Here is a 15925-nt window from a genome sequence, read left to right as displayed (position 1 = left end):
GTATTGTAATTTATAATGTATTTTGTATTCTGAAGAAAATTTTTGACTTCGCTATTGGTTGTGGAAGAATCTCAAATTTGCTTAAAATTGTTTTACTCTGTATTTACGAGAAGGTCTTGAAGCAGTTCTACAACAATTTCAAAATATGAGAAAGCATAGAGGACTATTATCCCGTAGTTTATAATGTATTTTGTATTCTGAAGAAAAATTCTAACTCCGCCACGGGTTGTGGAAGAATCTCAAATTTGCTTAAAATTGTTTTACTCTGTATCTACAGGAAGATCTTGAATTATATTTACAAATTCCTTTCTATAATTATTATATATAATATATTGCACTTAGAAACACAATTTATATTCTAAAAATTCTATATTTTAATGTTAAAAATACATAATCGATCCACGTTCCATTATAACAACTCAACCAAGTTTTTCGGTATTCTTCCAAACTCACAGTAGAAAAAGGTAGGAAGGGTTTATGATACTTCTCTCGTTTTCTTTCCAAATTCATCAAAATGTCTTTTGTTCCCAAAATCTTGTGAGATTATAAGTGAGCTGCCAACAGAAGTGAAGGAATGGATTTTGCCTTTTCGAGACTTTTCGGTGCTTGCCTTTTCAAGACTTTTCAAGACGCAGCCAGAATTGCTGTGTCCTCACCTCAATGGAAGGGTGTTTGGTTGCAGCATGCGTGGCTTGTGTTTGATCGAAAGTTTTTCGAATGCTTCTCCTCAAGGTACGAAGATGATGGTGAGAAAGGTATGGCTCAGATTAGCACGATAAATGATATTCTCTTGCTCCGTGCTGGACCCGTTAAGAAATGTATGCTACACCTTCGCGACGCATCGGATCCTATGCCCCAACAGTCTGATTTAAATCTGTGGTGTCGTTTTCTTTCGGAAAATAGAAATGGTCTAGAGGAACTTAACTTGTTCATTACGCGTATCCATGCATGCTTTTCTAACAAGACTTATTCAATTAATGATCATGCTTCTCAATTTAACAATCAAATAGTATCAAGCAACTCACATAGGCAAAGCCAAGTCTAATACTCCTCATTTTCAAACACTGAAACATTACTGTAACACATTTGCTTCACAAATTCAATCATAAAATGCTCATTTATAATCCAAATTCAACGAAATCAAAGTCCAAATGTGCATCATGACGGCCCCAAGGTACCGAGCCACAAAGGCCCGTGACACCCAGTCCGAAACGACACGTAGCTGAGCCACAAGGGCTCGGCCACTGCACATAACAAAACCAACGGGGTTTGCGGCGGGGCTAGAGGAGCCCCGCTGCCTAGGACCGCCTCGGCAGCAGCCTAGGGCCATGCCCTAAGGCCGTCCCGTCACGGCTCTAGCCAGCGGCTCCCCTCGTGGGCCGTTGGCTAGGCCCGTGACTTCTATCTGGTGCACACTGTGTTGTGCACCAGAGACTTTTTCTTCACCTGTAATGCATTTTCAGACACATTTCCACTTCCAAAACATCACCAACACATTGTACAACATCAACAAGTCGTTTAATAGCTCAAACACACAATATTCTAACAGTTCTACTCATTTCTAACCATATATCAGTGACTTCACAGAGTCAAAAAGAGATTGGGAATCCATGGGGTTATACCTTTGTTGTTTCTTCTTCTTTCTCTTGTGTGGTTCCCTTTCCTTCCTCAGATGACACTTTCTAGACTCTTCATACAACCATACAACCCAAACCTAGAGATAGAACTTTAGAGATTTAAACAAAGGAAGATGAAACCTTAAGGGAAAGATGAATGAAATAGATGGCTGAGGAAGGTGGAATACTTACTGCCTTTGTTGTCTTTCTTCTACAGAGAGTTTGGAGAAGGTAAGGAGGAAATTAGAAAAACACAAGGCATTATGGATGCTTATATAGGGTCCAAAACCCTAGGATAAATGCCAATGATTGGTTGATGGCAAAATAGTAAATAGGACTTGGCATGAAGAAGAAATCAGACAAGTTTTGGATGGTTTGTAGTCTACCATGCTTCATGGACCATAGGCTAGAAATGCTATTTAAAATAGTTTGGGGTTAAAAGATAATTTTCTCAAAAATGTTTTCAAGTCAAACACTTGACTTAGGCTTCTCGGTCATCTCCCGATTTCACTCAGATAGTTTTCTCAGTTTAAAACTTGGTACGCAAAGTACCCGAAAAGTTAGGATTTTGACATTAAAACTCTCGGTGTTGGATTTTATTTAAAAGTCACTCGAAATAATTTATTCAAACACCGTTCTTTTCGGAAAAAAAAATTTGGTGTAAAAATGGCTATTTTGAAATTTCTTAAAATCGGATTTATAAAATTAAAATTTTGGATTGTCACAGTATTTGTCTAAATAGGTATACTAAATGTAATCGTAAAAACTCTCAAATTAAAAGAAGTGCGGGGTATTGATTTTTTAGGCTGCAATAGTTTGAAAAAGTATAGAACAGATATTACCTTGTAATAGAGTTAATAGTATTAAAAAAAATAGCGTGACTGGGCTCTTAAGAAAGAATACAAGATCTGCGTACGGCAAAAACTCTCATTTTTAAATTAAATTTCTCATAACTAAATAACAGCGCCCGTGGCCTAATGGATAAGGCGCTTGACTTCTAATCAAGCGATTGTGGGTTCGAGTCCCACCGGGCGTGAAATATTTTAATTTTTCCCCGCCTGATTGCTTCTGACTTTTCTACCCGAGATATTCGCATACAATATAAATACTGACTCTTATTTTATCCTGTAGAAAATGAGAGATGTATCTGTCAATCACCATCGCCACCAGAATCCGAAATAATCACGTTTTCTCTCTCCCTAAAAAATCGGCGACTTAATTATTAATCAATCTGTCTCTTCTGTTCTGCGGCTCAAAGAAAACGTCGATTTTCATTTGAAAGATATTTGCGGCGAAAGATATATACGGATGATCTCTGCATTTTTTTTTTTGAGATTTTGAGGGCGTAAATGGCTACTTCTCTATACTTCATCACTCCTCCCTTTATACAGCTCCCTCCGTCTCTCCGCCGACGATCGCTCTGTTCGTTACCGTCCAATTCTCCACCGCAGTTGAACGGAGCAAGCATCGGCAGCTCCTTTCTGCTCAACCGGAACGTTAGGCCTCGACAATCTAAGTCCCCCTTCCATTTACGCGTGGTCTGCCATCGTGACGCCAAAGGTCGAAATTCTAATCCCTCTCTCACGTATGAGTGTTTTTTAAATTTATCAAATCTGATTGTGAGTTTCTAATGCGTTCTAGGTTTTGTGTTAGTTGAGAATGCTTCTACTATGATCTAATGCTTATTGGTTCATGATTTTAATTTTTATCTTACGGAAAAATGATGTGATCTGATAGATACTCTTAATTATATGGATGATCATAAAATTTTGGCAAGGGATCCTTAATTTCGAAACAATTGGTTTGAACTTAAACTTAATCCTATTTTTATGTGAATTGTGAGTGCTATCAGGGTCTCAAGCACTGTTGATCTTCTTTTTGTTTGGTCATTTTATTGTTAGTTCCATTCTTCGCACCTAAACTAGTTTTGGAATTCTCATTTGATTGTGTGTTCTTGTCCTCCAAACTCTTAATTATGCCACACTGAGTCTATCTATTTTGTTATTTTGTTTACTTGTGATCATTTTGTCACCTTTCCACACCATACTGGTTTGTGAAACTATGTGCTTTCTTTCACTGAAAGAGGCCTTAATTAAAGGTTGTACTGAACCAACTAGTTATTGTTCTTTTGCCTACTGGAGTTCCTGCAACTTGATTTTTGATTTGCTGAAAACTTGATGTTGAACCATCATCAATAACTTCCAAACCTGAGATTTTAACGAATTGGTCTTTGCACCTTAATGTATAAAACATTTCTGACATGACTTTTTTATGGTGAAAATTGGAAGGCTAAACTATATTGACTGCTTTACATTATGATGCACGTACAGCTGCAGTCGTGACTGGCAAGTCATGGGACAAAATGATTTTGAACAGCGATGTCCCTGTTCTTGTTGAATTTTATGCAAGTTGGTGCGGCCCCTGCCGGATGGTCCATAGGGTGATGGATGAAATTGCAACTGATTATTCAGGAAGATTAAAATGCTTTGTACTCAATGCGGATTCAGACGTGCAAATTGCTGAGGACTATGATATCAAGGCTGTGCCAGTGGTGATGCTGTTCAAGAATGGGGAGAAACGCGGTTCTGTCATAGGGTACCATGCCCAAGGAGTTCTACGTCAATGCCATCGAGAGGGTTTTAGCCTCTTAGATGGAAACATTATGAATGGCTGGCTCATCATAAATTATGCTCTTTCCTTCCTTTCTTCCCACTGCAATGTGTTCTGGGCTGTCAAACTGCATCTTATCCGTGTCTCAGGGCAACCAAGTTATAATGAGAGACTATTTGTACAGAAATTTGAGTGGATAAATATTCTGTAGATTTTGATTTTTGTTTCTCCTGTGTATTCAAATAAGCTTGGTGAATGTTGATTGAATATTGGAGTTATGCTCTTCTCAAATAAACATGTTATCGAGAGGATTAATGATCATAGACGAAAGAAATCTTCTGGCTGACCTGTCAATATTAATAATAATAATAAATTAGCTTTCTATTTGAGTTTAAACATTAGGGCTTGTTTACTGTTTAGTGTACTTTTCTTTTCTTTTCTTTTTAAAATGACAGACAAACAAAAAATGTTTTTATTAGCATCTATTTCTCAATTCTCATATTATTTTTTAAAGGACAGAGTTATTTGAAATTCTATTTTTTTTTAACCTATAAATAATACTAGTGATAGGTAATAAAATTCGGAAGATAAGAATAACGGATAAAATAATACTTGGTACGATTAGTTGTGTGTGTAAAGATAGACCGTAATAGTGAAGATAGAGTAGATAGGTGGTGGTAGAGGTATATAGATAGAGAATTGGATAGATGTATTGTTGTTTTTCTAATCTCTAATTGTAGATATAAATGTAGTAGTTGGTGTTTTTTCCAGACAAACAATTTTGTACCAAATGCCCAGTTTAGCAAATTTTATTAGATGAATAATTATTAATTAGTTTATTAAATTTAAATGAATAAAGGGGCATTCCGAGAATTGAACTCGGGACCTCTTGCACCCTAAGCAAGAATCATACCACTAGACCAAATGCCCAATTTATCAAAGGTTTTGAATTTATTCATTTTCAAATTTAGATATGTTAAACTGAATAATTAGTTTATTGAATGGAAAAGGGGCATTCCGAGAATTGAACTCGGGACCTCTCGCACCCTAAGCGAGAATCATACCACTAGACCAAATGCCCACTCGTTGATTTTTTGTGTAAATGTTAGTTTTGGATGGGTTCTCGTTTATTTCTGGATCCCATCCAAAAGCATGGCATTGCTTCCTTGCGTACGTGTCAACAGGAACAACAATTACAAACTGGAAATGGGGCATTCTGAGAATAAAATCTATGCCTCTCGCACTCAAAGCGAGAATCATATTACTAGATTAAATGTCCAATTATTAATAGTAGTAGTGACGATTAACTGACGACAGCTAGAACATTACAAGAATGTTAACATTTAACAATATTTTTGAAAACTTCAAAAAAAAAAAAGTAACCAAATATCTTTACTGATGAAATAAAAATGTAACTCGGATCGTCGCTAAATGTTACGTTTACTGACGTTTTTGCATGGTCTTGATAATATCATGGAATACATGCATATTTTTTGAAACGAAATATTACTAAAAACGTCGACAATAGTTTGTGACGAAGTAAAATATTTGGTTAGCAAATGTGTGTTTCCCATACAATTATGTTTGTCATGAATAAATTTAATTGGCGGTGAAAACTAAAATGCATCAATAAAAGAATACTTATTGACCATTGTGTATACTATTATACTTGTCATTTAAAAGATTAATTGATGATGAAATAAACAAAATGTCACTAATTGAGGCTTTTTATATTTTTACTTTTTAGTCGTCATTAAATTTTATATTTAGAGATATTTACAAACACCACCCATCTTCGGAACAACCAGAATACTTGGAAGGAGTCGGGATCTCGTATCAATGTAACACCACTCTTCTTCTTCATTGGTAGATGCCCGAATTGAACCTGGTTAATTAGTTGTAATTATTAATTTATATATTTAATTTTTAATTTTTTCAAGTTGACTCAAAAAAATACATAAATGTATATGCAGTCCATGATGACATAACTATAACTATTGATTTAAACACGCAAAAAGAATTGAAACTTAAAATTCAAAATTAAAACGCACAAAGAATTGAAACTTAATTGCGTGAAAAAGATTAAAAGAGTTTAAAACCACAGTTACGAAATTTACGGGAAATAGAGCACAAAAGTTTTGGTACTATTATTACAGCGCACCGAAGGAAGGCGGTCTAGGATTCCGAATTCTTCTCTATTCTCTATCCTTTGCCGGCCCGGTTTGGTCCGAAATCCTCTCCGGTTAACCTACAATTCTTCATCCTTAGCAACGCTGCAAAACCCTTTTTTTCTTTATTATATTTCTGCTTAAATCATCGGCTCCGCGGCAGATTCGCGTAAGCTTCTTTCTGGTTCGTCGTTTTTTTTTTTTTTTTTTTTTTTTTTTTTTTTCATTTAATAAAATCTTGATTTTGCGATTTGTTTATTGACACCACTCACTGTATCGGAACTCGTTTCTGATTGTGCCTTAGATCCTTCAATATCTGAGTATAGATAATTGGATTTCCCCCCTTTTTTTCCAGTAGGCGAAAGTCTTTTTCTTTAGTTGTTGCCGATTGAATCACTAGTCATGTCACGAATTTCATCAATTTGGTGTTTGTAAATTGTAATTGTGTGCTGTGGCTATGAATTTGATGTGACATTCATTGGGTTTCAAGTTTAAACCTTGACTTGTGTTCGTTAATTTTTTTTTTATATATAAATCAAAGAAAGCTTTTGCCGGTAGGTAGAGCTGTGTAATAGCTAGAGTTGGAACCGCTTAGCTAATCGAAATTGTGGGGGAATTGAGTGGAAAAAGAGAGAAATTTCGCAGAGAAGCTGAGGGAACTGCAAAAAAAATTCTATGCAAGGTAGGCATATCAGGTGTGTGTGAAACCGAGTAGAATTTCTTGGATAATTACAACTGAGTATTTAGTGCTCGTCTAAGTTGCAATAGCTGTATCCTTCACTGATTCCCATAAATAACAACCTACTGTGATTCAAGAGAGGTATCTTCTGGTACAAAACTCTTGAAATAGAAAAAAAGAACCATAAATACTTTCAAAACATTTAAATTCCTTTTATAGTTAGTGGAGACTAGTTAAGAGGGCATTTATTAAATAAAAACAACAATTATGGTTCTCCCCTGTTGTTCATTCCCTTGAAACATGACTAATATTTGGAAAGGAAATTTGGGAATATCATAGGTCAATAACGGTTTATTATCATGAGAAGCTCATCAATGATTTCCTTGTTATATGAATACTGTTTTCTAGTATGGCATTGGTGGATCAATTGTTAAAATGTTCTAGACCTATGTTGATCTTTTAGTTGTTCAAAACGTTTACTATTGTCTTTTTGGTGCCTTTTTTACTATCTGTGAAGCCAGGATTGCAGTGAATTTTTTATGAGATAGTTGATGGCACATTCAAATGCGTTGCCTCTTATCCTGTCTTCAGAATCATCAGATAAAAGTGGTAAAGCCATCTTAACTGCCAACATGAGATCCACCTTTCTTCATCCTCAGCAGAGTTCTGATTGCTTGAATGGACCTGTGGCCATTCTTTGGGATATAGAGAATTGTCCAGTTCCAAGTGATGTGCGCCCAGAAGATGTGGCTGGAAATATAAGAATGGCTTTGCATGTCCATCCTGTAATTAATGGAGCTGTCACAATGTTTTCTGCTTATGGAGATTTTAACGCCTTCCCGAGGCGATTAAGGGAGGGTTGTCAGAGAACGGGGGTTAAACTTATAGATGTTCCCAATGGAAGGAAAGATGCTGCTGATAAGGCCATCTTGGTTGACATGTTTCTTTTTGCTCTTGACAATCTTCCACCCTCTTCAATTATGCTTATATCTGGGGACGTGGATTTTTCTCCTGCGCTTCACATTCTTGGTCAACGTGGATATACTGTGATTCTTGTCATTCCTTCTGGGGTGGGTGTTTCATCAGCTCTCTGTAATGCAGGAAGGTTTGTTTGGGACTGGCCAAGTGTGGCTCGTGGTGATGGGTTTCTGCCTCCCAAAAAGGTGTTGTATCCTCCTCGTGGAGGAACAACAGACATTGCTGGTGCTCTTATGGCATGTCCTATTAATGATAACTCAGATTTTCAAAATGAAGAAGAGGCGATAGTCTACAGAGGAGTCTCACAGAGCTATTGCAGTACAAGGGACTACTCGATGATTTCACAGACTCTAGCTGAATACAATAGTACTTCAACTTCTGTGCCATATTACTCTGCAGGTATGAGATCTCAAAGTCTTCCATCTGCTTTAAATGACGTTTCAGCTGGACCTGTTTCCAACTATGACCAGAATGACTTCACATGGATTCAGCCTGGGGATCTCAATGGTTTGAAGGGACAGCTGGTGAAATTGCTTGAGCTCTGTGGAGGTTGTCTTCCTCTTACACGCCTTCCTGCGGAATACCAGAAACTTTATGGCAGGCCTCTTTATGTGTCAGAGTACGGAGCATTCAAACTCGTAAACCTTCTGAAGAAGATTGGTGATGCATTGGCTGTGGAGGGGAAAGGTCAAAAGAAGCTTGTCTATCTCCGTAACACAAGAGCTGGACCAAGTGCTCCTCCACAGAATCAAGCGAAAAAAGATAAAAAAGGAAAAGGTGTTCAGGAAGATAACACTAAGGCCACAATAGGAGCTGGATCCTCAGATGAGTTCTCAGATGATGAACAAATAATTGTTGAAGAACATAGGGGAAGACCGGAGAAATCTAATTTAGAAATGGTGACACTACCAGAAATTACTAACAAGAGCCTTGAGAAGTTCAAGTATGAGCTCCAAGAGATTTTAGTGAGCTATTCATGTCGAATTTTCCTTGGCTGTTTTGAGGCAATATATCAGCAGCGGTACAAGAGACCACTGGATTACAAGAGCTTGGGTGTGAATGAACTGGAAGAACTGCTAGATAAGGTAAAAGATGTGGTGGTTGTACGTGAGGAACCTGCTAGCAAAAGAAAGTTTTTGACTGCTGTTGGTGGCTAGAAAGAGTTGACAATTTCTGTTGATAGTGTCTCTACTTCCTTTAGAGTCTGTACCTGAGGTATGCTTGTTCTACCCTGCACTTGGCCTGTTTTGGCCTTTTCCTTTTCATAGCTTTCTACTGTACTAAAGTTTCATAAAGTTTGAAGGAAAGGAAAAAGTCTTGTGTGGTTGGTGTTTCTGGTCTTGAATTGCCAGTTAATACTAATGATGAAATTGCTGAAACTGATCTGCCCATCTTGGCAAACTTTCTATATATAATATTCATAAGTACAACTTTGAGTTGTTCTTTGCAGACATCTTTTTAGCCATGCTGGGGGGTGTAATTTACAGAAATATGGTGCTTTATAACATATATATGTATTGTTTTTCATCTTCATTTGCCTTTACTGCCCATATTCATGGGAAAAGAGTAAGCAGCATATTTTAGCATTGTAGCATATAAGTTGGTATACACCAGATTACTACACAAGATGGCCTTTAGAAGCAGTTGAAATTTGTGCCATAGCTCTTTCGGCAGCCTAATGATACTTGGTCTACTTTTGTTTTATCATTCATTCCTGACTAACTCCTGCTTAAGGGATTCTTCTGTGCAGTTTGTTGAATCAAATGAAGCGCTATCTCTAGATAAGAGGTTCGTCCATCTCTTGAAAAGGATACCTTACTATTGGAGTGTCCCCTACGAGTACAGGCGTTCTTTTGGACGCTGTTTTGGTGTTTTCCATTGCCAAACCTCATTGAAGAATGGAAATGGTACTGTAGATGTCCCTTTCGTCGTATTGATTGCAAATGCTGTTGCCAGACTTTTAAACAACCAACAGATGTGCAGTTATTTTAGGTTTTGTGTTTAGAGTCTTTAGCTTAAACAGAGATTTGGGGTGCCCCCTTGAGATTAGTGCTTCACTGCAACTCACAAAATTTGTGTATTCTGGGAAGAGAATATTCCCTTGTCCATGTTGGCACTGATGTATTCTGTATCATCACTGATAGCAGTTATAGATATATGATTCCAGTTTAGAACAAAGTTGTTAAAATTTTTTGAAAACTACACATCTGTATGGCAAATGTGTCATCTTCCTAGCTTGTGAACTGCACTGTGATGCATAAACTCACAATCAAACCTGAATGATTTCAAGAAACACTGATGACCCATTGTGGCAATAGAAGAAGAAAACATAAAGGGGAAAATACCACTAATTCCTCCCTTTAAACTTTCCGGCAATCATCAAAAGAACCATCATAACAAAAGAATAAGATTTCTATAGTACAAGGAATACATTGGTGCTTGTAGCCTTTACTCCATACTGCCTACTGAACCAGTGAGCGAGCTAAGCCCGTGCAAGCCAAATAACGACACATTTGTTTGAATAAGTGGCTGCTCTATAACAAGAACACTACACTCCCTTCAGCAAAAACTGCATTGATCTATAATCCTTTGCTTCCTGTACGATATATTGGCCAACTTGGTCGACCACAAGATGTCACTTTAGAAGAGCGTAACACTTGATGGTTGATCTCAGAAGGACGGTATATTGGAAGGAGACTCTGGAGAGCCGCTTTCGATTAGGAAGCTCCTACTACAATACGACCTGGAAGTACTTGACGAGGAAGCTAGACATCTTGCATCGCCACTATGCCCTCTAGTTCTGCTCGTCCTTCCCCTACCTTCAACTTCATCATACTCTTCGACAAACCCATTGTGCATTGGGTCTGCACACTCATATAGAAGCCTGAGGACCTGCTTGATGGAAGGCCTCGCACTCCCTTCTCTTTGCGTGCACCATCTTATGATTGCCACTAGGGTCTGAAGTTGATCAAAGTCGAAAGAGTCTCCAATGTCGGGATCCACAAGCTCAGTTATCCTCGAATCAGACGTTATGTATATTTGGGCCCACTCTACCAAATTCTTGTTGTCTTGTATCGCTCGTCTTGCAGTAACTAGCTCTAGCAATACAACTCCATAACTATATATATCACTTTTCTCAGTAAGCTCCTGTGTGATAACATACTCAGGGTCCATGTAACCTACAACAACATCGTATCTTTAGCCTATAAAGAAAGAAAAAAAAAAAAAAAAAAAAAAACTTATTTCATTGCAAAATAGCTCTTTCCAACCTGGGGTTCCCCTGATATCTGTGCTGACAGGTTCAAAACAAATTGAGCCATCTTTCGAAGCATGGGCAAGGCCAAAATCTGCAACCTGGAAGACGATTCAAGGCAAAGATAGTGTATCTAGTGTACTCTTAGAAAAAAATACAGTTTGTTGATTAAAAGTTTGGTTAGAATTACCTTGGCAACAAAGTTCTCATCCAGCAAAATATTGCTCGACTTGATGTCCCTATGGCACAGTGGAGGGTCACAATAGAAATGGAGATATTCCTGCATGGAGGTGAAAGTTAGTCGTCAAAACGATAACTGAGCCATAACGAAATCTGAAAGTTATTTGGAATAATTAACCAATCAATACCAAAGCATTTGCCACATCAATTGCAATTTGGATTCTGGTACACCAATTGAGAGGAGCCCTGCCGGGAGCTTCAAAAATAAAAGGACCGTTAGGCAGTGAGAAAAGAAATAAAATCAAACAATTCACATTCTTTTGTGTAATCACAGTGACATGAAAGATATAGAATGCAAAAGAACTCGATTTTATTTCCCCTTTTCCCCATGCCTTTTTCTACCTGCCATACGATTGATTTGCATATTACTATTCATTCAGTAGGTAGATTTCCCACAGAAAACCACTTGTAATATTCTCAGTTTTTTTCCCATCTGAGAAACAACTTTATGTAAAATAAGCCCAAAAAAAGGGGGAAATAAAATAAAATAAATACAAAGATAAGAAGAATACAATGGAGGTGATCCTTTAAGCTTCCATTTGCCATATACTCGTACATGAGAAATCTGCATGATGATGTTTGTCAGTATCGGTGGAATGCCAAGTTAAAATTAAACAAGAATATGAATATACTCTCACTCGAATCGAGGGGCATACGTATTTATATATGTGAAAGAATACCTTTCATGTTTTTCGACACAAAAGCCTCTTAGAGCAACAAGATGACGATGGTGTAACCGAGCAAGTAGCTCTATTTCTCTGCAGAACTCGTCTTCTGCCTGCTTAGAGACTTTGTCCATCCTCTTCACTGCAGCCGCAGAACCATCACCGAATTCAGCTTTGAACACAGTGCCAAATCCACCCTGTCCGATGATTGTGCTAAAGTTGTTTGTTGCCTTTTTCGTCTCCTTGTAGCCGAATTTTCTGAACATACAAGTGGACCCTGCATGCATTTCACGTATGTAGTCCATCAACAAACAAGTTAAAATATGGAAAATGCTACGTGTACTCCCAATTTTTACTCCCACACACAAAATCTTGATTTAGACACTTGTATTGGGACTCGCATGGAAAAAGTAGTTTATCATAGCCCGCCACATCAGAGAGTAACATTTGAGAGTACATCTAGTAAAACTCTTAAAATATCTTAACATTAAAAAAAGAATATTAAGATGGTCATGTCATGACGAGCCTGCAATTGTACCTTCCTGAAATCTTCTAGGCGGGAAGGCTTTTGAAGACAATTTATCAACCTCAGATTCTTCCAGTTGCTTGCTTTTCCGTCGGATAAGAACAATAAGTATAAGAAGCATCAACACAGCCAATACTGTAACTGCTATGCCGATAACTGGAACCAATGTCAGGTGGTATCGATGGTGCTCCCCTTTTATGGATGTTGTCAAGGAAAGTTGAGTTGGACTGGAAGCAACATGTGGACTCGGAGACACCTGAGGTGAATGTAGTGGCGGAGATGGCCCTGAAACTTGCAAAAGGAGTAGAACAAAATCAAATAACATTCTGTCATTACCTTGATGATGTTAAAGCTGATCGAATTAACAAATCATTAAAAGATGAATTCATTTGTAAACAGATGCAATGCAACTTTTTAGATTCTGGTTTGTTCGTGCTTCACACCTGAGCATACCTATTGAGCATATATATAATATATAAACATAAATGTGCAATCCAACTATCAGCTTAAGCATTTAGTCGAGATAGAACAAATGCTTCAATTTGGTATCAGAGCATCACCCATGTGAGCATAAATGTGCCATCCAACTATGAAATTATACCTGGGGGAAGAACAAGCCCTTGAACCCCAAAGAAACAGCCGGCTATGTCAACAGCAGTGGCGTTGTCAACCGGGCTTGCAAGTGCAACAAATGTTGCATCTCTGCAAGTGCTTAACGTTGTATTATTAGTCACACCCAGAAGATTCCGGAGATAAGAAATGCCAGCATTTAAGCACTTCTTGCAAGCCCCTCCCGCCGACAAAGGGGATTTGCAATTCCCAGCAACCTCGGAGAATTTGGGAGACTGCAGCATTTGGGTGACAGTGGTCCGACCTTGGCATTCATAGTTGACAGGAATTTTGGTCCCAAAACCGCAGAAAACAGTGGCGTTTTTGGTAACCCCGTACAGCTGTAGAGTTTGTGCAATGCTGCGGAGACAAATCTCTGAGACTTCCAGATTAACTCCGAGGTTGCTTGTTTCATTAGCGTATCGAGCAACAGAGATAGCCACCATGGAATTAATGAAGCGGCAACACTTCCCTCTGTCTTCTTTGGTGGAGCAAATGGAAGCAGCTAGTGTAAAGTTGGAGCCACTCAAATCTAAGGGGCAAACTGCACATTTATTCCCAAAACTTGAAATTTGTAAGACACACACAAGATAAAGATTCAAAATTTAAGGGAAATATTAGCATTCTCGACACCAGACAAATGGCGAAACAACATTTGTGCATTAATTTACCCAAACAGATGAGAAAGAAAGTCCAAAGTTAAGCGCTTTTGGAGTAAATCCCACAGAGAGAGAGGTGAAAGTGGTGAAATGAGCAGAGATATGGATAGATAGAAGATACCTGAATCAGCCATTGTTGGAGGAAGGTGCATTTGAAGAAAAATCAAGAAAGCCAGAGAGAGTGCGGGCGTGTAGAGTGCCATGGCGGAGCCTCGAAGTGAGGAGACAAGAAAAGGGAGCACGGGATGGGGTGGGGTGGCGTGGCGTGCGAGGTTTCAAGTGGGAAAGGGTTGAACGCAGAGACACCTAGGCAAAATGAGCAGGGAGGCAGCAGGGTGGTGATTATAAAGACGTTGACTAGCTTGGACTACTAGTGCCACAACCCCACATTGGGACCTTAGATTTTCTGTTTTTCTTCCAAAAGGTTGAATTAACTCTTAGGGGTCGTTTGGTTCACGGAATGTCATATTACTTTAGGAAATGTTAGATTGCTGGGAATGTTAGATTATTGGGAATGTTAGATTCCTGTGTTTGGTTAAAATTGGGTATGTAATATAATCATGTTTGGTTTAGGGTTATCTTTATTCACACACTATAATATCCTTAACATATTTTCATATATTTTAATAAATTTAAAAATTAAAATAAATAAATAAGATAATGGTATCATATATAATTACATGATTTTAAAATATTAACTAAAATATTGAACTTGAGAAACAAAATTATTTTATATGCTAACCTAACATAATAAAAATAAAAAAATATATAATTACAAAAATAATTTTATGTGTGTGTGTGTGTGTGAGAGAGAGATAAACTAACATAACCAAGGTTATCTTACATAACCTTAGAAATTGAAGGGAATCACATTCCCTTTAAAATTCTATGTGGAGGGAATGTGACATTCCTGGGGAATGTTAGATTCCCTGAGATAATGTGAACCAAACATAGGAATATGAGTTTTGGAATGTCACATTCCCTTGGTTATGTTATATAACCTGAACCAAACGCCCCCTTACAAGACTAGATTTTTGTTTACTGTACATAAAAAATTTACTCAAATTTACCCCGACCTAACAGAGTATTTAAGATAATGTAAATCATGATAACTTAGCTGAATCACAAAGTTAGACCTTTACTTACTGCACAACGAGCTTAAATTTCCTGTCTTGTGATAATAAAAGGTGGAATTACCTATCCTAAAATTTTAACTCCGATACTTTGTGAAAAGATAAATCATGATAAGTTAACTGATCATTAAAGGTTAGACTTTTATTCATTGGGCACAAAGAGCCCATTTCGCCCCCTATATTTCCTCGTTGGGATAAGAGAGCCTTGACGGTTCTTATTTTGGTGAGATTCAATTGTTGGTGTTTTGTGACAAATTTCACCTGACATCTATGATCAGTTGAACTACTCATGCAGACCTTAAATTTTCTTTCTTAATTCTATACCTTAATGTGAATCGCTAGCTGTAATTGATTCCGTGCACACAAAAAATCTATCCCCAGACTTTGAAGAGCTCAAGGTCAAAACTCTAACTTGTGGGGAGCAGTAACTCTAAGATATTGATGAGGGTTTAATTCTCTTTTATGGAATCATGGGATATGAATATTTGGGTCCGCGGGACATAATTAGGGTTATCTTTTCTTGAAAGAAACACTCCAAGTATCACATTCACAACAGGAAGCAAGGCATTATATTGATCTTGCGTGCATGTCATACATAGTATGTACTATACAGTACACTAAGCTCTTGAGATTTATTACTTTATTATTACTTTAAACTCATGTTTAAACTCTTTAATCAATCTCTGGGCGAATCTAATAAAGTCAGCCATTTTATCCATCGTTGGGAATAGAATAAAGCAGCAAGAAAGAAAGAAGGGTTGCAGAAATTAATGTAAGGTAGAACAGTCG

At 37.6% G+C, this 15925-nt stretch overlaps 3 protein-coding genes and 3 non-coding genes across 13 annotated transcripts in view; 3 read left to right on the top strand and 3 right to left on the bottom strand.

Annotated features, from left to right (window-relative positions):
• Positions 1-2579: 2579 nt before the first annotated feature.
• On the top strand, positions 2580-2652 carry TRNAR-UCU. Its single transcript has one exon. It is a non-coding gene; the product is annotated as a tRNA-Arg (tRNA).
• A 117-nt stretch (positions 2653-2769) lies between these two features.
• The window catches only part of LOC109161975 (thioredoxin M2, chloroplastic-like), a 29291-nt gene continuing 16135 nt past the window's right edge, over positions 2770-15925 (top strand). Inside the window, exons 1-2 of one of the 2 annotated variants that reach the window (XM_019310579.1) lie at positions 2770-3176; positions 3953-4426. In XM_019310579.1, the coding sequence (XP_019166124.1) occupies positions 2966-3176; positions 3953-4426 (685 nt within the window). In that variant the 5' untranslated portion in view covers positions 2770-2965. Of the gene's footprint in view, positions 3177-3946; positions 4427-15925 lie in introns of both variants that reach the window. The other variant, XM_019310578.1, reaches the window with a different exon arrangement.
• Positions 5085-5156, bottom strand: TRNAP-AGG. Its single transcript has one exon. It is a non-coding gene; the product is annotated as a tRNA-Pro (tRNA).
• TRNAP-AGG lies at positions 5236-5307 on the bottom strand. Its single transcript has one exon. It is a non-coding gene; the product is annotated as a tRNA-Pro (tRNA).
• LOC109161973 lies at positions 6341-10229 on the top strand. 6 transcript variants are annotated; one of them, XM_019310573.1, is made up of 3 exons: positions 6356-6578; positions 7595-9266; positions 9802-10229. In XM_019310573.1, exon 2 carries the CDS (start codon positions 7625-7627, stop codon positions 9206-9208), a length of 1584 nt encoding a protein of 527 aa, XP_019166118.1. In that variant the 5' UTR covers positions 6356-6578; positions 7595-7624; the 3' UTR covers positions 9209-9266; positions 9802-10229. The 6 variants fall into 6 exon arrangements, with proteins under 6 accessions (XP_019166119.1, XP_019166118.1, XP_019166117.1 ...); XM_019310572.1 differs by having other exon boundaries at positions 6357-6563; XM_019310571.1 differs by having other exon boundaries at positions 6366-6563; positions 7591-9266; positions 9786-10229.
• Positions 10264-14330, bottom strand: LOC109161972 (probable receptor-like protein kinase At1g49730). 2 transcript variants are annotated; one of them, XM_019310568.1, is made up of 9 exons: positions 14125-14330; positions 13337-13888; positions 12748-13026; positions 12225-12486; positions 12057-12109; positions 11673-11740; positions 11495-11584; positions 11321-11405; positions 10264-11230 (listed from the first exon to the last, which is right to left on the bottom strand). In XM_019310568.1, exons 1-9 carry the CDS (start codon positions 14204-14206, stop codon positions 10722-10724), a joined length of 1980 nt encoding a protein of 659 aa, XP_019166113.1. In that variant the 5' UTR covers positions 14207-14330; the 3' UTR covers positions 10264-10721. The 2 variants fall into 2 exon arrangements, with proteins under 2 accessions (XP_019166113.1, XP_019166114.1); XM_019310569.1 differs by having other exon boundaries at positions 12748-13020.

The sequence above is a fragment of the Ipomoea nil genome, unplaced genomic scaffold (genome assembly GCF_001879475.1).
Source record: "Ipomoea nil cultivar Tokyo-kokei standard unplaced genomic scaffold, Asagao_1.1 scaffold2926, whole genome shotgun sequence".
NCBI lineage: Eukaryota > Viridiplantae > Streptophyta > Magnoliopsida > Solanales > Convolvulaceae > Ipomoea > Ipomoea nil.
This window is presented reverse-complemented; position numbering and strand designations above follow the sequence as displayed.